Here is a 26,593-nt window from a genome sequence, read left to right as displayed (position 1 = left end):
TGAATAATTCTTCTGCACTTATTTTATCTACCCCTTTCATTACCTTAAATATCTCTATCATATCACCTCGTAACCACCTCCTTTCTAATGTATAAAGCCCCATCTCCTTCAGCAGCTCCTCATAGTTGAGTCCAGCTGAACCCTCTCTTTGGCAACTATGTCCTTCCACAGATGTGGTGACCACAAATGCACCCGATATTCTCGATGTGGCCTCACTAAATTCCTATACAATGTTAAAACCACCTCGAGTTATAATTGATCCTCCTCCAAATACAAACAAAAACCCTATTTCCTTTACCTATAGCTGCCTGGCACTGTGCTGCATTCTTACCTCCCATATCTATTACCACCCCCAAATCCTTCTCCTGTGTGACATGCTCAAAAATTGCCCCTTGCATCATGTAATCTCTATTTTCATTATTGTTACCCATCCTCAACACCTTCATCTCTCTATATCTCTCTCTCATGATGAGGCAGTTGCTCTAAAACCACTTGCCTTCCCCCTGGAAAGCAAACTGACAAAAAGCAATCTCAGATCATTTCACAAAGCCCCAAACAAGTGTGTGTCCACTCTCATCAGAGCCATAAAACATCTGTCCAACCTCAAAATTGAACTTTCAAACTTGTCTCCCTCATCTAAAAACTGGTAACACCTTGTTAAGTCTGTCTCTGAAATATCCTCCTCGTCCATCCCTTCCCTCTCGTCAAATGGCACCACAGCTGACTGCTCGTGGGAAGGCAGAATGCCTCATTTCTCTGTTTGCTTCAAAATATTGTGTTCCCAACCCCTCGCTCTCTAAACTGACCCTACCGAGTCACACCAATGGCTGCTTGACTGTCTTTTGCACCTGAGATGGGAGAAAAGTTTCTGGAAACCCTTCATTGATTCTGCAGCTGGACTATATGGAATCAGCTCACATGTCCTAAAAACTTGCTCTGCTGCTCTTGCATATCCCCCTTCTGCTCTTTTCACCCTGTCATTTTCCCTATGTCATCTTCCAACTGCTTGGAAGTTAGCGAGCATCACTGCACCACATAAAAAGTGCAAAAACTGATCCCCTTAGCTACAGACCTTTCAGCTTACATCCAATCATCAGCAAAGTCATGGAATCCATCATCACAGTTGATATTAAATGCTTCCTTTTCTCCAACAACCTCATCTCAGATCATCAATTTGGATTCAGACCATATCACTACACCTTGGAGATGCTGCTCCACCTGTCCCAACAATGGATGGAGGTATTCAATGTCAGACATGACACTTGGTCCATCTCTCAAAACATACCTTGAGCCTTCGATACAGTCTGGCATCCTGCCTTGCTCTCCAAACTCTCTGTGAATGGGCATCCAACACCAACTCAACACATGGTTTCCTGACTTCCTCTAGTCTCGTAGCCAAAAATGTAGCTCTCAACGGATTCCTTTCATCTCCTCTTCCTGTTAAGGCTCGAGTGCCCCAAGACGGTGTTCTGAGCCCAGTCCTATTCCTTATTTTCATCAACGATATCTCTGACTCTCCAGAAAATTCTCTTCATCTATTCGATTCGGACTCCACCCTCTGCTGCATGCCTATCTGAAGGATGAGGGATATCACGGCAGCCTCTTCCCTCTTTTCAGACCTTGACAAAATCACAAGCTGGTTATTGATGAACATTTCAAAAAGTAATCTTTTGGAGGTGGCTCCATATTTAATGCAGGATAAGAATAACATGGGTTATGGCTCTTTGTTTAAAACAAAAATATTCATATCTGAGGCGTTTAGGAAACAATATAAAAAAGGACATCTGAGCATTAAAAAACAGCTCACCGCCATTTTCCGATTTGATAGTCTGAGGCAGAGGTTTCCCATCACCCAAGACAGCACGAGCAGGAGGAATGTCCTGTCAGAATAAAGGCTGTTAAGGTCACAGATAGAAAAAAAAATATACTGAGATAACATTTGTTATTTCGTATAAAGCCTGAGGCTGCTGGTTGCCTGGCTATGCCAATGTTGCAGTTCCCCCTGTTTCCAGTAAGCCGATACTCATTTTGCCAACCTCGGAAGGAAGACAGGCCATTTGGTACCAATCCACATGGTGTTATTTAATAGCATGACGGGGGCTCAAATTGAAGACCCTTAGATCTTAAGCCAGCCACTTTAACCATGAAGCCAACAGCAGACATATAGGTTGCACTATATGGACGAGGCACTTGAAAGTTATAAAACGTGTGGTGACAGGTTTTCAGTCTTGGCAACCCACTAAAAAGATGTAAATTTAAAGACTTCAGCTCACCTTTTCCCCACTCAAAACCATAACATCTCGCTCTCTCCATCCTTCCATCCGCACGGAAGGCGGTTCCCCTTCTCTCCTTCCATCTACTGCAATGGTAACCGGTTCCCGTTCTCTCCTCTCGACAACCATCGTAACTGACTCACGTTCCCTCCTTCCTTCTACTGCCAAGGTCACAGCCTCACGCTCTCTCCTTTTATCCACTGCTGTTACAGACTCCCGTTCTCTCTTTCCATCCATTGTCACAGGAATGATCTCCAGCTCTTTCTTTTGGCACTGAAGCTCTAAAATGTTGAGAAGAAAGAGAAGGATAAGCACTCTCAAACAATGTAGAGCACCCTCAGGCAATGAAACATCCAAGTCATAAAATCCAAGGTTCAGTGATCGATCTACGTCTAACCAAAAGGCGAGTGTAGTCCAAGCATGCGTTGGTTTAAGAGACAAAAACACTGACAGAGCACTGTACACACAGCAAAGGAAAAGGTGACTGGCTTCATCTCCACTCTGCTTTACCATATTATACAATATACTCAGCCCCAGAACATTCGCAACTTGAAATTACAAGATGGTTCGATAACCAGATTTATCTAGAAATTGCTCATTAATACAAGACGATGGTTCATTATCTGGAAAGCACCCAAAACTTCAAGCTCTCATGATCTTTCCACAGGCCTTAAAACCTAACAACAATATCAATTCTTGTCACCTTTTTCTTTACTCTGCTTTTACAATTTACATTTTCCCTCAACAAATCTTAGAATCATATATAATAAACAATTTGTTTCAAAATCAAATAATAAGTATACAAATGCTAACCATGCCCCAAATGCAATAGACCCACCACCTAACAGTCACTCGCAAACAACTTGTGACGGTTTGATTGTATAAAGTTCTGCGACAGAGGTCGAGTGTAATGATATAACAAAGTATGATCTCACCGGCAGTGTTGATTACCAATGGGGGAGGTGGCGATAGGGGTGGCAGCACATCCCCAACCTTAATCCGAGCAGAGAGATTGAGGGGTTGTTGGGATTGAAGGTCCGGCTACGTGGAAAAAGAAAGAGAAATGCCCCAAAAGGAATTAAAATTTTAAAAATGAAATAAAATTACAAAAATCAAGAAATAAAAGATTAATTTTTCTGTTGGATAAAATTACTTTGGTTATTTAAGTCAGGCTTCACAACAAATTGTAAGCTTCAGCCTTACGAAAAGTAGATATGATCTGCGCTAAGAACAACATTTTAGTCCACATTGCCACTGTTGGCCCGATGTTTTACCCTTTTAACTTGTAAGATCAAGCAGTTTGTGGACAATTAATTATATTGTTTGTGGTAAAAAAATAGAACAGGTTTTGCAATTGCAAATCCCACACTTGTATACTTTGCATTCAGATAAGTGCTCCCCATTGGCGAACAGTGGCCACCTCCTGCAGCTAGATTATCTGAGTTAATGCCAGCATTACGTTGTCAAGCAACAAATCCTCTGAGAATGGTTCATTCCCAAGGAGACGAGTTCAGCTGGGGGCTGCCCTGCTTCACCTCTCATTTTGTTTAAAAGCATAGTTTCCATATAGTGGGGCAGATAACAGCAATTTTTGAGAGGAATAGTGCAAATGATGATACAAGCATCAAATTTGGCACATTTGTTCTCCAGGGGATTCTAATCAAATCTGCCTGATTGGCCATTTGAAAATCCAAGATGGCGGCCATTTTTCAAGATGGCCGCCAAGTTAGCCTTCCGAAGTTGACTTTTTGCTTAGAAGTATTTGTAGTTGTCTGATTTGCATGATCTAGGTGTGGATACCTATGTTTTCAAGCCTGCTGGAGTGGATTTTCCTGTTTTTAAAGCCCCCTGACACACTTTTTCTGATTTTGCACCACTTTAATGATTGACATATGAAGCTAAGGACTTTCTGCAACCGGGCCCTGGCAAGTAAATGTTCAAAGTTATGCATACCATGTGAATGTTCCTCCAGCTGCTACTGTCCACATATGCAGCTGCAGAGTGCTGTGCAGGGGAGCCCTGACTGAAAGTACTTGCATCTCCGGTTGCAACCTTTCTTACAGGAACACTTGGTCAGTTCCTGACAGCTGGCTGCAATAGGGGGCAGTGTTGTTCAACATATCTGCCATGTCTCTCCTTTCTGTGTCCATCCCCATTCAGCAGGACTGCTCGTGTCTGGACTGGAGATGGTTGCCTGGCCCCAGATGATCCCAGCCTGATAGGCTGCACGCTTTGCATGTTCTCTGAGGGCTGCCTGTATTGGTGGAATTGAGTTGTACGGCCTCTGCTTGCGGGCAAAGAGATCCAGTCTTGCTCCGTCCACACCAGTGGCTGCGCTTGATCTGTCATACATGAGGACAACGAATCTTTCCAGCATCTGCAGGTCAAGATCACGAATCAATGTTGGATGCTGGCTGAGATTGGTGAATGTTTCAGAAACATCATCAAAGACGTTCCAAGTCTGCCATGCAGTTTTCTTCCCTTTACCACGGAAGGCAGACACGACGTCACATCCAGTGAACGCATAGAAGTATGGGATCCCTCTGGCTTTCTCAGGCCCTATTGCAGAAACTACCTCATGGACTGGAATCCATCACGCCTTGGCTCCTTGGCCAAAGGCAATCCACATGTTCTCAAGACCTAGTTCCTGTAAGGATGGCAGTACAGATATTGCTATGACTCGTACGTCCGTGTCATTAGCCTTAATGATAATGGACTTGCTACCATCCGTCGTTGCATCCCTGGCGTGCACAAATATTCGAGTGTCAGCTTCTTCATGATAACATTGAGACACAGCATCCAGTGACTTCCATGTGTTGCTAATGGCATCTTCTCCTTTTGTGACAATGACTGTGCTTGTCATCTGTGCTTCACACATCTTTTCCGCAAGGAAGTGAAACAGCTCAGTCTCGTTGCTGTCATCTCGAAGAAAGCTTCTGCAGTTACTTGGGGTCTTATTGGTTCCTGTCACTCTTCTTCTGATTCCTTGCCCCCTTTTCAACCTTGCCTCAGACTTCAGACTTGACTTCTTGTACACATCAAACACTACGTCCACCCTCTCGTACCTGGCACCAAAGGATTCCACCTTTGGGATGATGTCTTCTTTAGCATAGTCATCAAATATCTTTGAAGTGCGTGGAGGTAGGGCATTGATAAGTGCTGAGCCATCAATGATGACTGCATCTCCCCTTGGTTCTCTGTCTGGGATGTTCACTTGCACTTCAAGAATTTCAGCCAGCTGTGACTTCTGACATGTATGAAGCTTGCTGCTGTCACTGAGAGATGCAGGGTGTGACTGATTCTCATGCTTGAATAATTCTTGCAAGTCACAATGCCTGTTCTGGCATGAGATGAACAGTCGTGAGAACAGCTGACAGTCATCTTTCAGGACTTTCTCCTTAGAACTTCCCCCAGCTTGCTCTTGTTTGAAGAAAGAAACAATGTTTTTCTTGATTGGATGATAGAAAGGACATTCACCTTCATTCTGTAGCCCCTCCATGAATGAATGGAACTGCTCTTTGCCCCGCACTTAGAATCCACACCTAGATCATGAAAATCGGACAACTACAAATACTTCTATGCAAAAAGTCAACTTCGGGAGGCTAACTTGGTGGCCATCTTGAAAAATGGCCGCCATCTTGGATTTAAAAATGGCCAATCGGGCAGATTTGATCAGAAAGCCCTGCAGAACAGAAACGCCAAATTTGATGCTTGTATCATAATTTGCACGATTTTTCTACTATCTATAGTTTGAAATGCATAAGAACCAAATAAATACAAAATAAACAAATAATTAACATTGTCAAAGTGGACGCCACTCCATGCACTGCCCTCACTCCCCCAAACCCCCAGGAATACCTCTGGCAACGGCTTCCCCTCCACGCCCACCTCATGTTTATATGTGTACTGTACCATCCACTAAACAGTGATGACTCATTTACACCTCACTATCCGAAAACATGGACCAACTTCTATCTTCTCATCCAAACTCTCTCTTCCTCATATGTGGTGACTTCAAATGTCATCATGCCAGTTGGCTAGGTGTGGGTACCACTTTCACCTGCCATGGCACTTCAGCAAAAGCTTTCTGCGACTAATTGGGACTGACTCAATCGGTCAATTTCCCAACCCGGACCTCAACCAATGGTGTTCTATCTCTTCTGGATCTGCTTTTGACAAATTTCCCTGAAAATATCTGCTGTTCTTCCTCCGCTCCAATCGCTTCTTCTGACAACATGTTGTCAAAGTGGACATCTCTCTGGCTGTTATCAGAGAACCACCTCACAGCCATCGAGTCTGGCCTTTCACTCAAGCCGACTGGCAGGGTCTCCAAGCAGCCATCAAACTTCTTGACTGGTCTCCCATCGCTACTTTCTCCAACATCAACTCATCCTGGGAATTTTTTCAAAGAAACTTGCTCTCTCTCTCATGCACAGATTTATTCCCTTTCATCTTCAGTTGTCCTACCCTTCCTCCTGCCGATGGTTCACTGAAGCTTGTGGCGAGGCAGTTGTCCTAAAACAACTTCCGTTTGCCTCATGGAAAGCAAACTCAGCTGAGGGTATTCTCAGTTCCTTCCATAAAGCTCGGAATAAGTGTGTATCTACCCTCAGGAGAGCCAGAAAACAACATCTTTCTAAGCTCAAGTCTGAACTCGCAAACCTCTCTCCTTCCTCAAAATCCTGGTAGTGTCTTATCAAATCTGTGTCTGGTGTATGTTCCCCCTCCATGCCCTCCCTCACCTCAAATGGCCACACTACACGTGAAAAGGCTGAATGCCTAAACTCGGTGTTTGCATCGAAATCTTGTCTCCAAAACCCATCGCTTTCTGTACCCACCTTACCAGTTACACCCAACTGTCCCAGGACTCTGTGTCCTTTTCTTCTGACAAGGTGGAGAGCTTGCTGTCAAACCTCGACTCAGATTCTGCAACCAGTCCAGACGGCATCAGCCCACGTGTCCTAAAAACCTGCTCCTCAGCTCTTGCTCACCCTCTCTCTGTTCTATTCACCCTCTCATTTGCTCAAGGTCATCTGCAATCTACTTGGAAATCAGAAAACATTCCTGACCTGCATTAAAAAGGTGCAAAAACAGATCCCTGCAACTACAGACTAATCAGCCTTCTCCAAATCATCAGCAAGGTTATGGAATCCATTATCGCTTCAGACATTAAATCTGTTATTAAACATTAAGCCTGGTGTGTTGGCGCAGTGGTTAGGGCAGCGGCTTGGGATCCAAAAGGTCCTGAGTTCAAGCCCCGTTGGGCCACTGAATTAATACACCAGGGGGTTGACTCAGCCTGTCATCCTTCCGAGGTCGGCGAAATGAGTACCAGTGTACTGGGCCGGTGCATACCCCGGTTAAAATAGGTGTACCATATCCCTGTGTCGTAAGAGGCGACCAGGGTTGTGTCAGGAAGGGCATCCGGCGTAAAACATGTGCCAAATCACTATGCGGATCATACGGATGATCCGCTGTGGCGACCCCTAACGGGAGCAGCCGAAAGAAGAAGAAGAAGAAAGAAGAAGACATTAAATCCTTCCTCTTTTCCAATGGCCTGATTTCTGATCATCAATTTGGTTTCAGATCAGGTCACTCTACCCTGGATATGCTGCTTCTGCTCTCCCAGCAATGGATGGAGGTCCTCAATGTCGGACATGAAATCAGAGCCATATCCGTAGACATATCGCGTGCTTTTGACAGGGTCTGGAACCCTGCCCTGCTCACCAAACTCTCTTCTTTTGGTGTCCAAGGCCATCTCCACTCATGGCTAACAGACTAAATGGAGTTCTTTCATCCCCTCTTCCTGTCCAGGCTGGAGTTCCTTAAGGCAGCGTTCTGGGCCCTGTTCTTTTTCTGGTTTTCATCAATGATCTCTCCGACTCTCTGGAAAATCCTCTTTATCTCTTTGCTAATGGCTCCACCCTCTGCCGTACCATCTGTCATCACTCAGACCAGCAAGCAGCAGCTTCTTCGCTCACTGCAGTGCTGGGTAAAATCACAAACTGGTCCAACACATGGTACATGCCTTTCAATCCGGACAAATCTCACACTCTCACTATGTCTCTTCGAAAGGACCGTTTGGAAAACTCCCCCATCCACTTTCTCAACAATCCTCTGGAAGAAGTCCTTTCTTTCAAGCTTCTGGGTCTCACGATCTGCCATGATCTTTCCTGGGAAAGCCACATTTCCAACCTGGCCTCCAAAGCCAGTCACCGACTGGGAATCCTCCGTCATGCAAAGTCTTATCTCAGCCCACCTGAGCTCCTGACCACATACAAAGCTTTCGTCCACAGCCTGATGGAGTACTGCTCTCCCCTCTGGGCTGGTGCTCCTGCCTCCCACCTTTCTCGGCATCATGCTGTGGAAACCAAGGCATTTCGGATCATTGGCATCTCTGGCGATGAGGCTGAGTCTTTGGGCCTCTCACTCTCTCACCGCAGGCAGGTCGGTGGTCTTTCTGTCTTCTACAGTCTCCTCTCCAGTCTCCCCCCCCTTGCTGTGTCTGCGATTTTTCCCCACCATACTTCCGCAGGGCGCGCAAGGTCCGCCAACAACCCCCTTCTGGTAAAACTACCAAAATCACGAATCACTGCTCACCTTCACTCTTTCATTCCTCTTTTTCCCCACCTATGGAGTAAACTCCCTCACTCTGTTCAATCCCATTCTTCCCTCCAGGCCTTCAAAACAGCTGTTCACCACCACCTCTTATCGTCCCCCATCCAAATCCTCGATCTTTTCTACCCCCGTTAATCCACCCCAAACCCACCTCCTTCAAATTCCCTGCTTTCCTTCCTGAAAGTCCCTGTAATGCCCATCTTGTGCACCCCGTGTTCCCCACCCCATCCTCTCCCTTCCACAGATCTCCTCGTGTCTCTGTTCCCCAGTGTCTCTATTCCTCGTGTCTCTGTTCCTTCCCACTCCCGCCCCTCTTTCTCATGCCACCCTTGCTGTGCATTGTGTGTTAGCTCTCATACGAGCCTCGACAAGGTATACAAAAAATAATAATACTAAAAAATATAAAAGAAGCAGTATACAGTGCATCTATTCCTCGATTTACACTCATTCTATTTACGTTTTTGACTCAATGGCTTTGACAAAGTGCTGAGCAATTTTCTAGTTACACCTCATAATTTGAGTTAACTTTTTTTTCATGCGGATTTTTTTTGTTTTTTTACTTTGCACTGGCATGCAATGGAAGTGGTGGTACGACATAGAGTACACCACTTATCTCGCTCTCAGTCGCAGTCTATCCTGTACTTGAAAGAGGCATCGTCTGACCTTCATTGATCGTAGTTTGTGCCAAACTCTCCAAAACCCCTACATCATGAGTGTAGACAACCCTCATGTTCTCTAGCTGAGACTCCCACGAAGAAGGCTTGTAAAAGTTATTAGTTTGGAAATTAAAATACGTGTGGTTTCAAGCGTGGGGAGCGTTTGGTGGATATTGTCTGCACGCTCAGCCTTATTCCCTCATCTACGAGGACAATTACTAGTAACGCCACCAAAACAAAGTCGAATGCCTAATCGTCTCAGAAACCGCTCCACCCCCACCTACCAGGCCTTTTTGCAGCAGATTTTGGTGATTAACATACACATTTACTTAAAGCCGTCCATAACGTATATATTTAAACACTTACCTACGTTCTTTATCGATTTAATTAGTAAGTACGTCTTCACTATTTATTTACAGGAACTGTGTTTACACATTAACTGTCTTTACTTCGGTGAGAGTTAGGTCAGGACCAGAAATTTCCACCCAGGACCGCATCTTCAATTTACAACAATATGCCGACAGGAAAATCGTTTTCTGTTTATGTTTTTTCATTTTACATACAGTTTTTGATGAACGCATCTCATGCGTAAATTGAGGAGTGCCTGTAGTGGATTTTCCATCAAAAGATAAAGACAAAAGCATGTACATGCGTTCACTTTCCTTCCCTTTACATTAATTTATCTTTATCTATCTATCTCTTCCTCCATCTCTATTTCTTTTTCTCTCCATCTCCTTTATGACTTTTACTCTTTGTTACACATCCCTTTCCTCCCACCTATCTTTTTGCCCATCTTGTTTCTTTTTCTGCCTAGATCCCTGTTTATTGTGTGCATTTCCAGTTATTCCGATATTGTGTTTTCATTTGCGATGAAAACTCTTTCCACACAGGTTATTGACGACTACTCTCACATGTTGTCTTGAAAACTCTTTTGTATTCCAAAATAACCAAATTCATCTGATAAACATTTCAAAAAGTAATCTTTGTGTGACTAAAAAAAAAAGACTAAGAGTAAAAAAAAAAAGAAAGAGGTGACTCCATGTAATTGATTCATTAATTGTACAGTAACAGCGAGATATTAACCACAGCTGAGCTAAAAGACACTTCAACATTATCATAGCTACCTTCATGGATTATAATCCGAGCAAGAACAGACAAAACAACAGCAACAAAAAAAAAATCCAGAAAAAAGCGATTTTTTTGTTTTTAATGCTTCGTTCATTTAAAGCTGGTCATGGCCAAAATATTGGCACCCATGCACTTTTTTGAAATAGCAGTTTTCTCCAAAAATAAGTTGAAATTGACAAAATTATTTGATCTCCACAATTCATATTTCACTATTAATATTACAGAAACTGTTTTTAATGCAGAACTTAATATACCCTTTCAAATCAGAAAATAAAAATAAATGGCATTGGCAAAATTATTGACACCCTTGACTTAATATTGTTGTGGGCCGGGTATCGGCAGCGAGCACGACCGCTAGATGGAGCAGTAGCGTCGGCTCCACCGAACACCCGGAATCTAGATCGTACCTTTCCGATAACTCCGAAGGTACGGGTCCCTTACAGGACCGTGAATCGTCAATAATTCAACCACGTGGGACAGGGTTATTTGCCAAACTTCAAAATACCTAGAGGCCCACGTATAGTAGCAAGCTACCGAGGAATTCACACCCTCGACAGAGCTCGAACGGGACGAGCCGTTACCGTGCGTAAACCGAGCGGATGGTTACCGAGGTCCCGTCGGTCCAAATGCACAACTATGGCAACAACGGCCTTTTTAATCCACCAGCACGCACCGTGCTAAACCAACGAAGAAAACACAGCAACGAGCTGATACATTTAACAGGGGATTTATTTATAGTGGGGGGGGGGGGGGAACACACAAAGAGCAGAGTTATCCGACTATAAGAAATGAAATGCAAATAATGTACAATGGACTTAAACAATTGCTACTTATAGACTGGGCCCACAGACACACACATGCACACACACAAAAGAAGTGATGGCCGCGGCCTTTATTCGGCCCTTCAGCTCGGGAGGGAAGGTGAGCCGAAGGGGAGAACCGTCTCGCACCTCTCTACCTCGTGCGGTTTTCGATGATCCGGTTCAGCAGGACTCGAACCCGCAACACAGTGCAATGATGGATGCCAGCCGGCGTGAAGGTGGATCAAACAGAACGCCAGCAAGCCAGACAACGCGACCAGGCGACCAGACCCTGACGTTCTTTGCCCCAGACAGCACGCCCCAAACACTTTTTCACCCCCTTCTCCAGATGGAAGGAGCCGCCTCCTCCAACCTGTTCTCGCTCACTGGACGGTTTTGGCATGCAAAATGCGCTCATCGCCCCCGTGATTGGCCAAAATGGGCGCCAAGTCCGCTGATTGGACCAGGGGGCATGGCGGCCGCCACGGCGGATCGCCCCTCAAACAGGGAGAGTAACATGGTCCTACGAGGGCTGCGCTCATTGGCCGACCGACGGCAACCTCGCTCATCCCCCGGATTGGGCGAGAGAGACGCCAGGTCCTCTTGAACTCCGCCCACCACAAGCGTTATGATGTCAGGATGGAGCGAAGGTGTTGTTGTAATTGTTGGTGATGTAAAAATGTAAAAGAAAACCCTGACTATCAAAATAACTCTGCAGCGCACGAACATTTAATTCCCATTAGACTAGGGACGGTTCTATCTGTAAACACACACTTACCGATGTAACTGTTCTATAAGGACCTGAATGTTGAGTGCTCATGGCTTCCATATTTGCAACAATATTTAGTAGCACAGCCTTTGGACAAAATAACTGCAGTTAAGCGCTTCCGGTAGCCATGGATGAGCTTCCTACACCTCTCTCCTGGCAGTTTGGCCCACTCTTTTTGTGCAAACTGCTTCAGTTCTCCCAGATTTGAAGGGTGCCTTCTCCAAACTGCTCTTTTCAGATCTCCTCACAGCTGTTCAATGGGATTTAGATCTGGACTCATTGCTGGCCACTTCAGAACAGTCCAGCGTTTTGTTTTGAACCATTTCTGGGTACTTTTTGAACTGTGTTTGGGGTCATTTTCCTGCTGCAAGACCCACGACCTTTGAATGAGACCCAGCTCTCTGACACTGGGTTGAACATTGTGCTCCAAAATACCTTGGTAACCTTCTGATTTCATGATGCTATGCACACATTCAAGGTACCCATTGCCAGAGGCAGCACAGCAACCCCAAAAGTCACTGAACCTCCTCCATGTTTGATTGTAGGGAAGGTGTTCTTTTCTTTGAAGGCTTCATTTTGTTTGCTGTAAACATAGAGATTATGTCAGGTCAGGTCAGGTATGCGAGCATGCGCCAGAGCAGCGCGTCACTGCATCCACTTTCTGCTGGTACTCCAGGGGCCTCCGTCTGGCCACCCCCCAGGCAGATGCCTGGCTCATCTCCAACTCCTTGAGATGCCGATCAACCTGCTGTAACCACAAGGCACGTGGTCGGCCCGTTGGCCTCCTCCACTCATGAGACTCCCTCGCTGAGAGAATCTGGTGTGCAGGATCAGCATCAGGAAAATAAGCCACATGTCCATACAGCCGTAGCTGGCGCTCACGGACTATGCAGGTAACAAATCTCATTTGAGTCTCTCAGCAACCACTCGTTGGACACAAAGTCTGACCAGCGATAGCCAAGGATTCTCCGAAGAGACCTGGTACCAAAGGAATTAAGTCTACGTCTCTGATCCTTGGTCAGAGTCCAAGTCTCGCATCCATAGAGAAATTATGTGCTTTCCCACAAAGAGATTATGTGCTTTCCCACAAAGCTCCAACTTGGTCTCATCTGTCCACAAGACATTCTCCCAGAAGGATTTTGGCTTGTTCAGATGTGTTTTGGCAAACTCCAGTCGGGCTTTCTTATGTCTCTCTCAGCAGTAGGTCTCCTACCATAGAACCCCTTTCATCGAGTTGGCGACGGATGGTGCAAGTTGAAACTGGCGTACCTTGTGTCTGAAGGTCAGCTTGAATCTGTTTGGCAGTTGATCGAGGTGCTTTCTCCACTATTGTAACAATCCTTTGCTGCAATCTTCAATGAAGTCTTCACTTGCAGCCACGTCCAGGTAGGTTGGCTACAGTGCCATGGGCCTTAAACTTTCTGTCAACATTGCGTATGGTGGACACAGGAACATCAAGGTCTCTAGAGATGAACTAGTAGCCTTGAGATTGTCCATGCTTGGCTACAATCTTGTGTTTGACCTCCTCAGACAATTCTCTGGTTTTCTTTCTTTTCTCCATACTCATTGCAGTACACACAGTGACAGAAAACAGCAGATAGACTCCTTTTCTCCATCCACACTAGTTGAATGAGTGATTTTTATATTGCAGGCACCTGAAACTCACCACAGGTGAGTTCAATTCCAACGTAAAGGAGAATCACCTGCTTGAAATATAATTATTTCTAACAACTTCTAAAAGGTGCCAACAATATTGTCCAGGCCATTTTAGGATTTCTGTGTGGAATAAGCTAAGATTTGGTGATTTTTTTAGCGTTTTTGTTTTGTTCCACTGCAAACCAAAGAAATACATTTGTGGATACCAAAATATTTTTTTTATGTCAACAATTTTTTGGAAGAAATGGTGCATTCTTTGAAAAAAAAGTATAAGGGTGCCAATATTTTTGGCCACGAATGGCCAAATCTATCTTGCTGAGAGTACATAGCAAGTTTTCACAATTTTGAAGAATCATCGAGGCAACAGCAAGAAAATTGTTGAACCTCATAATCTGACAAGTGCAAAAAGGCTTACAATACAAAATGATTGTATTAGTTGACTAATGTATGCCTGGTCCACCTGCAGAAAAATGACAACTTACCCTGTTCTGAGGAGAAGAGCGAGGAGAGCGAGGAGAATGAGAAGGCCGGGTTTCAGATAAATTAGGGAGTTGATGGGAAGCCGGAGAGGGACTTTGTGCAGAAGCACTAGGGCAAGGAGTATTCTGGAAAGCTGCCAACTGGTTGGTGTAGAGCTGGGGAGGAGGTGTGAAAGGATAGCAATCGTACGAAGGTCAATGTGAAGAAATAAAAATTATCAAGAAGTGAAGACATGAATACTATAAGAATGTGTGGGTCAGAGGGAATACGGGTGTGGAGAAAAAAAAAAAAGGGAAGGTAAGGTAAGGAAGAAAGATGAAGAGTGAAAAAGGAATGAGTAGTGAAATGAAGTTGTTTTTTCTTGAATCCAAGGTTCAGGGAGAACTTTTTCCATTAAAAAAAAACATAATTAAGAGACAACTTTTTTTTTTTACATGAGTAAATAAGATTAATTAAAATGAACAACAACATGGATATAGGAGTGGGAAGCTGCAAATCCAACACATCTCCTCTGACTCCGCAGCTTGTCCATGATGTAACACTCTGCCAGTAACATGGACCAATCTGTTCAATTTTGTTGTTCTCAGAGTTTTGTTCCGAGGGCTCATTTCAGGATAGTCACTGAACCCTGGACTGCTTCGAATTGTAGTTTGTTTGTGGTAATATTCCCAAAGATGGTTTTCAAATTCGCAGTGAGGTTCTTCTTTATTATTCCTGTTGATCCAATCATCACTGGTACAATTCCAACACCTCTTGATCTCATTTTTGAGGTCCTGGTATTTTATTTGGTCATTTTCTTGATTTCTGCATTATTTTAGCAAAAATCACTGGGTACCAATATCTCAATCAGCAATGCTGTCTTTTCCTTTTTGTTCCTGAGAACGATGTCTGGTCACAAGGCTTTGTTTTCTATGTTCACACTCGATGGGATCATCAGGTCGTATGCGAACACGACGTCCTCATTTTCAATGATGCCCTTGGTTCGTGTTTCCAAGAGTTTTCTGGAACTGGGATGTTGAAATTTTTGCAGATATGCCAATGAATCACTTTGCATAATTTGTTGTGCTGTTCTATGTAAAGTTGTTTTGATAATAGTTTTTTGCATCCCAAAAGAGGTGACTAGTACTTTCCATTTCTGTCTTGCAGAACTTACACTTGTCCATCTGGCTCAGTCCTGCCATCTTTTTTAACCCATTGATGTGGTGTCCTTGATCTTGGGCATTTATTATTATTTGTTCTCCATCCCAGTTGAGCTGACCTCCTCTTCGCCATTCCAATGAGCCTTTTTTGTCGATCCCAACTCGGTCCAATTATTTTTTGTATTTTCCTGTTTTTTGTTGTTCTCCCAGTTGTTGGTGTATATTTGTTGACATTTCTTTTAGATATATTTATTTTGGCTTTTTTGCAACTGTCAGGGCTGTATTTGCTGCAGTTTCATTTTCCTGTGCGGTATCTTCTATTCGCACCTGTTTTGGGGAATTTTTTGCAAGGAGAGTTAGGGATACTTTTTCAAGTTTGTTGTGTCCATGTTTGTTTACAAATTCAATCTAAGTCTGTTGAGTGTGTGTGTTTGTGTGTTTGTGTGTGTGTGTGGTTGTGTGTTTGTGTTGCTGTGTGTCTGTGTGGTTGTGTGTCTGTGTGGTTGTGTGTCTGTGTGGCTGTGTGTTTGTGTGTTTGTGTGGTTGTGTGGTTGTGTGTCTGTGTGGTTGTGTGTTTGTGTGTTTGTGTGTTTGTGTGTTTGTGTGTTTGTGTGTTTGTGTGTTTGTGTGTTTGTGTGTGTGTGTGTGTGTGTCCAGGGAGGGGGAAAGGGATCAGTTGTTAGAATTGTGACATAGACCCCTGTTTGTGTTCACGTCATTTTAGGACTTTTTCAACACTGTTTTAAGGATATATGGATAGGGCTGTTTGATTGTGCACTTCTGAGAGATGGCATAGCAGCCATTAATGGCTAAAGAGGGTTACCAATATCTTGTCATGTGTCTCCCATGTCAAACTGGTCGAGGTTGGGCCAGTGAGGAAGGGTGATCCAGCGTTTTCTCTTCCACAAGAATGCTCCTTCCTTATAGTGATCTATCAATGTGGGAGGGAAGTGAGCCTCAGACCACTCCCTGTCCATGATTAGTGGGACATCATGACTGGTAATTGGCCTGCTGTGGCCAGGGCTGAGATTTGTCACAGAGGTGGGGTGAAAGGAGCACCAGGCACTCACTGCTGGGACTCAACATGGTTAGACAGACAGTTCTGTGCGTGGGACTCGGCATGTTTTTCTCTCAGTGTCAAACTCGACAACACCAAGGAGAAATGTTACATGCTTGCCTGCCTGCTCCTTCTCCCTCTCAGGGCCTGCTCCGCTGCAGTCCAACCTGGTTTATTTCACTGTTGTTAAATGTTGAGCTCATGTATTATTGTTTGTCTGTCTGGGATTCCATTTTTGTTGTCTTGTCTTTCATCAATTTAATTATTTATGTCTTAAAGGCCTGCATTCCTTCCTATACAAGCCATTTTTGTTTTATCGAATATCCTTGGAGGATGAATGATTTGGCATAATTATAATCTTAATAACCAAAGAGATTTAGACCTCGTTCATAATGCAAAGTGTATTCTCCACTTGGGTGAGTTTTGCAATCAATTGCCTAAATGGTGGTTATTCGTGGAGTTAAGCATGTTCGGTCTCCATGCCAGCTGCGGTGCAGTTAAAGTGGTTGACGTGGGGGCTGTTGATGTACCACCCTATTACTTACAGGTTGCTGCATTGTCTCCCCTGACTTCTTTTGTTATTAGCTCATTCCATTGCATCTAACTGTGACTCCACTCCACCACTGTCACCGTGTTGCCTTTTTACCCTTTGTCAACTCGCTCTAACATGATCCAAAACACCCAGATGATTGGCACCAAAAAGACAACCCAAAAGGTTGGGAAAATACACAATTCAAGCACAAAAGGTGACATGGTAAAGGCCATCTACATGTTACATCACAAATGGTGGAAGTCAACTCATCTCACCCCCACCCACAGCCTCAGCCCCCCCCGTTGACCCCCACCCACAGCCTCCCCTCTCATCCCCCAACCTTTTCCTATCTTTTTCATCACATCCATTTCCATTTACTTCTCCTTCCCTTCCTCACATCTCCTTCCAATAAAATTTCCCTTTCATCTCTTCTTTGCTGCAACTCATCATTTTCTCCCCTAGGTTTTCACAATTTACTGTTCTCAGAAAGACAAAGGTAAGAATTCCAATGCTGTGCAAATCACCCAACATCATAAACAGAGAATTACAAGGAAAATATACACAGGAGGAGACCATTCGGGCCATCATGCCTACACTGCACCAATACCAGATTTCAATAAATCCATCAATACCCCTTCCCTTCGTGTGCAGTCTTTTGGCTGGTGTTAATTCAGCAGCCAACAGGGCTTGAACTCAGGACCCTAGGATCCCAAGCAACCACCCTTACCGCTGAGTCAACACCAGGTTAAACACCGGGAAACTAACAAACAAATTAAATTTAATTTTATGACAAAAATAAAAGGTCAGCACTTAATGTAAATGTTTCTCCTCTAAATAGTGTTATGGAAACCGTCAGGTGACAAGTGATGTAATCTGATTTATTCATTTATGAAAATCGAAGATTTTTCAAAGTGTATTGCTTGGTTGCATGTATTATTCTGTTTGTCTGTTTGTTTGTTTGTTTTGTTTTTTTTAATGTTTATTGCCGAGAGGTCACAATTTCAAACCAATCTTCATGAAACTTCACCACATGTTACAGTTTGTCATAAGCAAGAAGCCTATTGTTTGAGGTCAAAAGATCAAAGGCCAAAGGTCAACATGGTTGTCAAATTTCTAAAATCCTCAATTTTCATCCGATTGACTTGGGATTTGAAGAGGAGTTGCTTATTTGGTCATTGAATTCAACCACTAATTATTTTTGAGGTCAAATTTGTTTTATGGATTTTGCAAGTATGCTATGCATGACATCTTTCTCGTTTTGTTTGTTTGTTTTAACAGTTCAAGCCAAACAAAAAAGGCCTCGATGCTTTTTCTTTGTTATCAATTTGCACAACCACAGCATTTGAAAGTAACTGGGATTTAAAATGTCAAGAAAAAGTGATGCTAGGACACCAATGAAAATGTTAGGTACTTAGGTATTTTCAAAATCTGAAGAATACATGAGCAACAAACTGATCAAAAGTATACAAAGTAAAACAGCGATAAAATTTAGCAATCTGAAGAAATGTGGATCAAAATCAGTTTATAACTACAGCCGTTTGTTCATGCCTTAACCAAAACAAACCTGCAGCTGGAGAGGAGTGAGCGATGACTGACTAGTCGGGACAACATGCACCGGATAAGGTTCAGCTGCAAAAAAAGAAGGAAAAAGTTACATCATCACATTTTGCTGAAAGTGAAACAAATAATAATAACAATAATAATACTATAATAATAATAATAATAATAATAATCAATAAATAATGGAGCTATCATGTATGTATGTATGTATGTATGTATGCATGTATGTATGTATGTACATCATCTACTCCTCCGAGGAAGCTGAAACTTTGAGGGCACCCTGGGAAATGAGGGCACCCTGGAGTTGCACTTGTACAAATTTCTTTTGATAACATCTCGCTTTGTTAAAAAAAAATTAAAGAAAAATTCCTTTACCCATCTTGGCATTTTATTCCTTTTTGGGGGGATGGGGGGAGTGGACAGAAGTGGGTGCAATTGGAATTATCTGAGCCATATAACCACAATGTATTATATATGCACATTAGCAATACACATGTTTTGGCTCCATGCACATAACCCGGTTTGTTTCTTTTTCAGGAGCGATCGATGCAGTGGGCTGTTGCCTATACACCACCAAAATAAAGGGATGCGTCAGAAGAGCATGTTGCTCGCTTCAAACAAGATCGCCCATAGGGCAGGTACTTTGCTGGAATTTAGGGGCCCATATTCCACAGAACTCTGGGTAATATCATGACGAAGCAAGAAACGTTTCAAGGTGAGAACCAATTAAATCCTGGATGGGTTGCCACTCCGCTGCAGTTACTTTACTAAAGGGGACTTAGGCAAACTTTTGTAATATGTACAGGGTGCTAGCAATAACTCATCTACTCGATGCTAAAGACAAAATGAGATCTCTAATATTCAACAACAACAACCAGTGCTGGCACACGGGTTCTCTGGCTTACCATCCCTCTGAGTTTATAGCTGGGTCAAGATTCGAACCCAGGCTAGTAAGCTTAGGGGTGATTGTGCATGCCCATTGCCTGGCTGTCCTCTCAACTCCAAAAGTGAAACAATTAGTCTGGTACGAAAGAACTAATAAATCGGACAAAAACCTAGTGGAAAGCCTAAATTCAACATAAAATCCATGGTGTCTGCTCATTGAATCTCAGATTATGTCACAATGTTATTATAAGAGCTAGAGAATAGCATGTGTCACAAACAAATACAATTAAATTTGAGAAGAAGAAGAAAGTGAAATCTATGATTCACCAATATATTTTGATTGTATTAAATATTTGCTTACACTGAAGTGAGGCCAAATTGTGCTGTGTTGAAGAAAACTGATATTGAGACAACATTTACTCAAGCTCCAAAAACAAAGTTAATGTTCATAATACACAGCTGGACAGACTGAAACAGAAGATGCCAATGCAAGTTTGGATCTTTATATTTCAGGTAATCTCAACTTAGGCGCTCACATCTGAATGATGTGACTTTTCTGGAAATTAAGAGATAAGCTAGCAATTGTGTGCAGCCTGTGGCTGCAGGTTTGCATAATTTTCTGGGAAATGTGGCTGTGCCACTGTTGCAGCGCCCTCTTACCAGGACACTCATACTCATTTTGCCGACCTCGGAAGGATGACAGGCTGAGTCAACCCCATCTGGTGCTAATTCAATGGCTGACAGGGGCTGCAACTCAAAACCCTAACATCTTAAGCCAGCCACCTTAATCGTTAAGCCAACACTAGGCTTATAGAGATATGCTGCAAAATTGAAATAAATCAATCAATTAAATGTCTAAAATTAAATGTCTGTTTCATTTTAAAGGGAAACAAAAGTCAAATTAAAAACGTAAGAATAAGACCATTACATTTCCTCTCCTTAGCCCCCCCCCCACTTTAAACCCTTCTCTCCCCCCCCCCCCATCACTTTACTATCCTTGTAAGGAAAAATAGGGGCATTGCCTCTGGGCTCACCTAGAACCAGGGAGCCACTGGGAGGTGTGGATAACCACAAAATATGTAAATTAGCTCATGGTTTGAACAAACTTGTGAAAGCACCATGCAGAGATGATTCCTACAAAGTTAAATGTAAACTGGGTGAATACGTTTTGACAAGAAGTCAAAAGCAGCGATCCTGGAATCGTAATGACCTAAGACTTTTAATTGACCTATTAATACGCAATTTTTGATGGGATTTGCAAGGCATCAGGAGGCCTTGGTTCTCAGAAGTTCTACAAAGTTTAGTGAAAATAGGAATATTAGTTTTAGCATCGTGGGTGATGAAGGTTGTGGTCAAATAGCATTGAAATCATGAGAAGGTTCAGAGAAGAAAGCAAACACCGATTTTTTTATTTTTGTGGGGGGGGGGGGGCAAACCTGGACCCACTTTTACTTGGATCCCCGTAAAGCTCTTTAGACCCTGAGTTTTTTTTTATGCTAATAACAAAGTTCAGTACATCATGGGTGACAAAGATTGTGGTGAAGTTTTATCAAAATTGTGTGTGTGTAGTTTCAGTGTCGGGGGTGAAGTATACGTGCACACCTTCGGGGTTTCCTTCCCTTTGGTATACGTATGTTATTCGTTGCTTTCTTTTTTTGGGGGGGGGGAGGAGAACCGAGACCCACTTTGACCTCCCGTACACTTCCTTCGACCCTGACTTTTTTTTTAATCCCATGAACAAACTGGTACATCATGGTTGATGGAGGTTGTGGTTAGGTTTCATCGAAATTGTGAATGTAGTTTCAGAGTGTCGGGGGTGAAGTATATGTGCACACCTTCGGGGTTTCCTTCCCTTTGGTATACGTATGTTATTCGTTGTGCCAGACTCAGAGCTTCCTCGACCCACTACAATCCAGCTTTGAGATTCACGAGTCTGGACGAACGTAATGGTAAGTTACCACTCAAATAGCATCTTTGTCATCTTGATGTCTGTGACTTCTGAGTGACATTACAATGACCACATCAATAGCGTAACGTTTTTGAAACTTGTATTTCAAACAAACAGATACAGTCAAATGAAGAAGTTCGCCGTTACATGCAATGTCCAACTCAGATTCCCACATTGAGTTATTTCCGTCGCCCAGTGTCCGAGTCCTGCTGGCACAACTCACACGTATTCACCTCCATCCTTCGGGGCTGTCGATTCTTCGATTCCCTTCACGGTGTTCTCTCGTACAATGGCCCGTCCAGATGATTAAAGAGCTCAAAGGAATTCTTTCCTGATATACAATCTTAATGAGTTTTAATCAATCTGATTACAATCGGCTCCACACATTAACCATTCTGGACATCAACATCTTATTCACTCAGAGTTAAATAGAGTGCGCGGATGATGGAAACATGGCTCATCAGATATCACCCATCAACACCTCGCTCTCGCGGGTGTATACTGTATCACTGAAGAAACCCGTGCATTCCAGCAAATGCAATTCTAGTCCATACTGGAAGTTTCGTCTGAGAACATTCCAGCGTCGACACAAATCTTGGCAGGCAGTTTGCAGTATAATACTGCCATCTACAGTCAAAATTAGTTCATTATATCAAGCAGTATCTTCCAATAATTCACCGTCCGTCCGTCCGTCCATCTGTTCCCAGGTACCGCAAAAACGGCTGAACCGATCGCAACCATTTTTTGGGTGTGTAATCATGGGACCCCTTGGAGTAAAATAGGCATTAACATGACCCCCTTGACGGCTCCCATAGGGAGCGGGTGCTTATAGTACATTACAATTTACCGATCTTTGCTAAATGTAACAACATGTAACCATCAATTTTAATCGTTCACTTATTGACATTTGCTAATGCTTACATTTACCACATCTAGCTTTTAACTGATACAGAGAAGGGAGCAAATATATGTATATATATATATATATATATATGTATATATATATTCTTTTTTGGGGGGGAGGGGGTTATATGCAAGGAATCTGTGAAGGGGTAGAGCATCAACTGTGGTCAAGTGATTCTCGTCCTGCTTACAGAGGAATTCTTGCATTGCAATCTTCCAATCCCGGCCCTCGATGTACTGCAGTTCGAGGGAGGGTGGCGGGGTCTCGACAGAGGAGCCCAAAGTGAAGGCCCACTGGGCCGGTTACTTTGAGCGGCTGTACCAGGCTCACCCACCAGCTGTTGAGTTGGATGTCAGGGGTGTAATTATCCCTATTACTGACCCTCTAATAAACTGTGAATCACCTTCATTTGTGGAAGCACAGGCTACGGTGAACCATTTGGATGGGGGTAAACTTCCTGGGATGTGTGGCATCCATGCTGAACTTCTCAAGGCTGGTGGAAATGCTGTACTTGTGTTGTTGCATGCAGTTCTGTGCTCTTTTGGAATGCAGGCATCATCCCAACTGACTGGAAGAGGAGCCTTGTTGTCGCTCTCTGGAAAGGGAAGGGTTATCACCAGGACTGCATCAACTACCGAGGGGTGATGCTGCTCTCAGTGATGGGCAAGGTCTTTGCTCAAATAATTATTGATAGGGTTCACCATGATATGTTTGAGCAACAGCACCTAGAGCAGTCGGGCTTGACATCAAAGAGGTCAACGATTGACCATATCCTTGCTCTTCAGGTCCTCACCGAATGCAGACAAGAGTTTTGGCAAGAGCTACTCGCAGCCTATGTCGATCTCCGTAAAGTGTTTGATTCAGTGAATCGGGATGCCCTCTGGAGGATTCTCAGTGTTCATGGGGTGCCACTACACCTGATCAATCTGATTTCTGAACTATACTCTGGTACTGAGAGTGTTATGAGATGTGGTGGTTGGATCACTGAAATATTTCCAATTGTGACTGGAGTTTGTCAGGGGTGTTTTCTGGCACCCACACTTTTCAGCGCTTGTATGGACTGAATTCTGGGGAGGATGTCGGAGAGATAAAGCGGCGGTGCATCGATTGGGAATGGCAATATCTCTGACCTTGATATTGCAAAGGATGGAGTCATTGCAGAGATAGTGGATATCCTTATGGGGGCCCTTTCCTGGGTCAAAACCAAGATCAGGCTTTCATTGACATCTTTGATGCTGTTATCTTGTCTGCATCCATTTGTGGTGAGGATGTTGAGGTCATGGAAAGATTCACTTACCTTGGCAGTGATATTCATGTCTCTGCTGGCTGTGAGCCAGAGGTCAACAGACGTCTGGGTCAGGCTTGGGGAGTCATGGATTCACGGGATCATGGAGTGTGGCACTGCCAGTACCTGTGCGGGAGGATGAAAGTCCGAGTCTTTAAATCCTTGGTCCTTCCAGTTACTCTACGGATGTGGGACTTGGACTCTGACCAGGGATCTGAGACGAAGACTTAACTCCTTCGGTACCAGGTCCCTTGGAGAATCCTTGGCTATCGCTGATCAGACTTTGTGCCCAATGAGCTGTTGCTGAGAAAGACTCAAATGAGATTTGTTACCTGTGTAGTCCGTGAGCATCAGCTGCAGTTGTCTGGGCATGTGGCTCGTTTTCCTAATGCTGATCCTGCTAACCAGATTTTCTCAGCGAGGGAGCCTCGTGAGTGGAGGAGGCCAATGGGCCGCCCAAATGCATCATGGTTGCAGCAGGGTTGTCAGCATCTCAAGATGGGGATGGGCGAGACATCTGCCTGGTGGGTAGCCAGACAGAGGCCACTGAAGTACTGGTGGAAAAGCGATGCACTGTTCTGGTGCATGATCCCCCATACCTGACCTTGCATTTGTTTTCGGTTTGTTTGTTTTTTCATATAAAAATTTGAAGTTGAAAAATAAGTTGATAATCGGATTTCATACTTTACAGTTTTTGAAATACTGTACCTCTTATTTCACACAAGGAAAGGATGTTAAGAATCAAAGTGCATTGGCAAAAATGAAAAGACCCAATTGGATGTTAATAAGGATGATCAAAAAAAAAAGAAACAATGAGCCTGATAGTCATGGTCATGTCGAAAGTCTCACCGGGTTTATAGCCAAGATTAGGTGGTAGAAGCACAGCCCTCTGCTCTGAAGGGAAAATCGGGATAAGGAGAGGAGCCACTTGTCCCTGTACCTGCTGGAGGAAATAACAATATCAATAAAAACAATGGGATGTCCATCTTAAATTCCGCATAGAATCATTCATAACATAGTCGAGTAGGATAAATCACCCTGAACGCCATTTTTACAGCAGGGGGACCTTAGAGAAGAAAAAGCAGTGAAGCTGTTCTTACCTGGATTTGCTGTTGCAGGTAACTTATTTTTTGCTGCTGCTGCAAAAGCTGTTGCTGTTGTCTGCTTATCTGCAACAAACCAGGAATCCCTGAGTTACAATGACTAGTACTTGGTAACTGTGGTATCAATCCACTGATTAGTTCATAATTAATTCGATAGTGAATGAAGATTTTATGATTCGAATGTGTTTAGTTCAGTGACTAAGCCCTTCATTCCTTCGAAGAACATCTTCCTCTTTCCCTCGCCTCACACAATCCTCTGCCTCCTTCAATGTGTCTTTCCGATCAAAAGCAAATACAATTACCAACAACACCAAAAACTACTAAATTGTAAACCAATTTTAAACGAGCTTGCACCACCCTTCACCTGAAAGCTTCATCTGCCTCAATGTTAGGTTGCTAAAACTGGAAATGAATAGTATTGCATCTGATGTAATAAAATCAAAGTGAAACACAATCAAAAAAAAAGAAAAGAAAAAGGAATTAATAGATTTGATCAGTCTTTGACCTCATATCCTTGCAAGAAAAACTATACCATTAAGCAGCAAGTTAAACTTTAGTGAAATTCTCAGTTATCTCTCTGGGAGAAGTAATGTGTTGGCGATAACCGCCAGTGAATCTCACAATTTTGGGTCAACAATCAGAACAAACTGATCAAAACTATGCACTCATTCTCCAAGCCCTCCGACCCTCCCCATTAACTCCAAGATGCACACATTGGTTGAGTAACCACCTCCTGGTTAAAAAGAAATTCCAAAATACAGACAAACTGCACACCTCAAATATTTTATTCTCCACTTCTCCCGTTTGAGGAACTTTTTTCCTGAGTCTGTTCCATCCCACCCTTTCCTCCAGGGCCTCAAGCAGGTGATGCACTGCCAATCCCCATCACTATAGGAATATACCAACAATCTTTTTGACCCACATTAACTATTCCTAATCGAACAGTCTTACTTACAGATTGGTGTATTCTCCCATTCTGTGTCTCTCTGCCCCTCTCTCGTTTAATATCCAACTGTTGGCACACTGCACCTTCATTCCTTGCCTGTCCATGAGCCTTAATTTTGAAACGAAAGCAAAATAATAAATCCCTTGCTTTAAGTGTTTATTTAAAATTAAAAAAAAATAAAAATCAGGTTTAAAATATAAGAAATATAGCACAAAAAAGTGAAAATAAAATAAACAAGTCTGGAGACGGCGATGGTTCACGAGCAATGTACACGGTTCGCCGTTTTTATTTTTTGACCTTCGATGGGACGCCACGGGCAAACTGGCGGAAATCGGGAAAAACGTGAAGGATGAAAGTTGTAGTACTCGAAGAGCACTACTTGCATACCAAGTTTCATTCGAAACAGTTGAAAACCCTAGGAGCTCGATGCCCAATTTATTGATTTTTTTGACATTTTCTAAGTTCGTGACCTTGTGACCTTGGGACGAAAATGAAAAATCGAGCTCCGTGGGGCTATGCAGGTGCCATTGGGTTAACCAAATACTGAAACCCCTGACAGATTCGACAAACCCCCTCGGAGAAGATGTAACTTAAAATCGGTTACCCCCTAAAAACATGTTTTTTGGGCGTGGCTCTGCCCATTCTCAGGAAAACACAACGAGATCATGATATAAACCTCCCACCCAAATTTTATCAGGATCGGATCAAAACCCACGGAGCTATGCTTGGGACAGACAGACAGACAGACAGACAGACACCCATAACGAATAGAGTGGTCACTTACTGACTCGTGAACCAATAAATTATATTTGGAAAAGTGAAAAGTTTTGCTCTGCAGAGTTTACCACAGAACG

At 43.3% G+C, this 26,593-nt stretch overlaps 1 protein-coding gene across 12 annotated transcripts in view; it reads right to left on the bottom strand.

Moving 5' to 3' along the window:
- LOC147009632 (transcription factor SOX-6-like) overlaps positions 1–26,593 on the bottom strand; it is a 139,609-nt gene that overhangs the window by 19,403 nt on the left and 93,613 nt on the right. For 11 of the 12 annotated variants that reach the window (XM_085862469.1, XM_085862476.1, XM_085862473.1 and 8 more), the window contains 7 exons: positions 24,791–24,859; positions 24,540–24,633; positions 18,673–18,737; positions 14,383–14,535; positions 3,209–3,314; positions 2,274–2,554; positions 1,808–1,880 (listed from right to left, as the gene is read on the bottom strand). In XM_085862469.1, the coding sequence (XP_085718595.1) occupies positions 1,808–1,880; positions 2,274–2,554; positions 3,209–3,314; positions 14,383–14,535; positions 18,673–18,737; positions 24,540–24,633; positions 24,791–24,859 (841 nt within the window). The remainder of the gene's footprint in view (positions 1–1,807; positions 1,881–2,273; positions 2,555–3,208; positions 3,315–14,382; positions 14,536–18,672; positions 18,738–24,539; positions 24,634–24,790; positions 24,860–26,593) is intronic. The other variant, XM_085862467.1, reaches the window with a different exon arrangement.

Source organism: Eptatretus burgeri, chromosome 17, assembly GCF_056783735.1.
Source record: "Eptatretus burgeri isolate ZD-2024b chromosome 17, Ebu_testis_v1, whole genome shotgun sequence".
Taxonomy (NCBI): domain Eukaryota; kingdom Metazoa; phylum Chordata; class Myxini; order Myxiniformes; family Myxinidae; genus Eptatretus; species Eptatretus burgeri.
The sequence above is the reverse complement of the archived record's forward strand: the minus strand, read 5'-3'. Positions and strand labels throughout refer to the sequence as shown.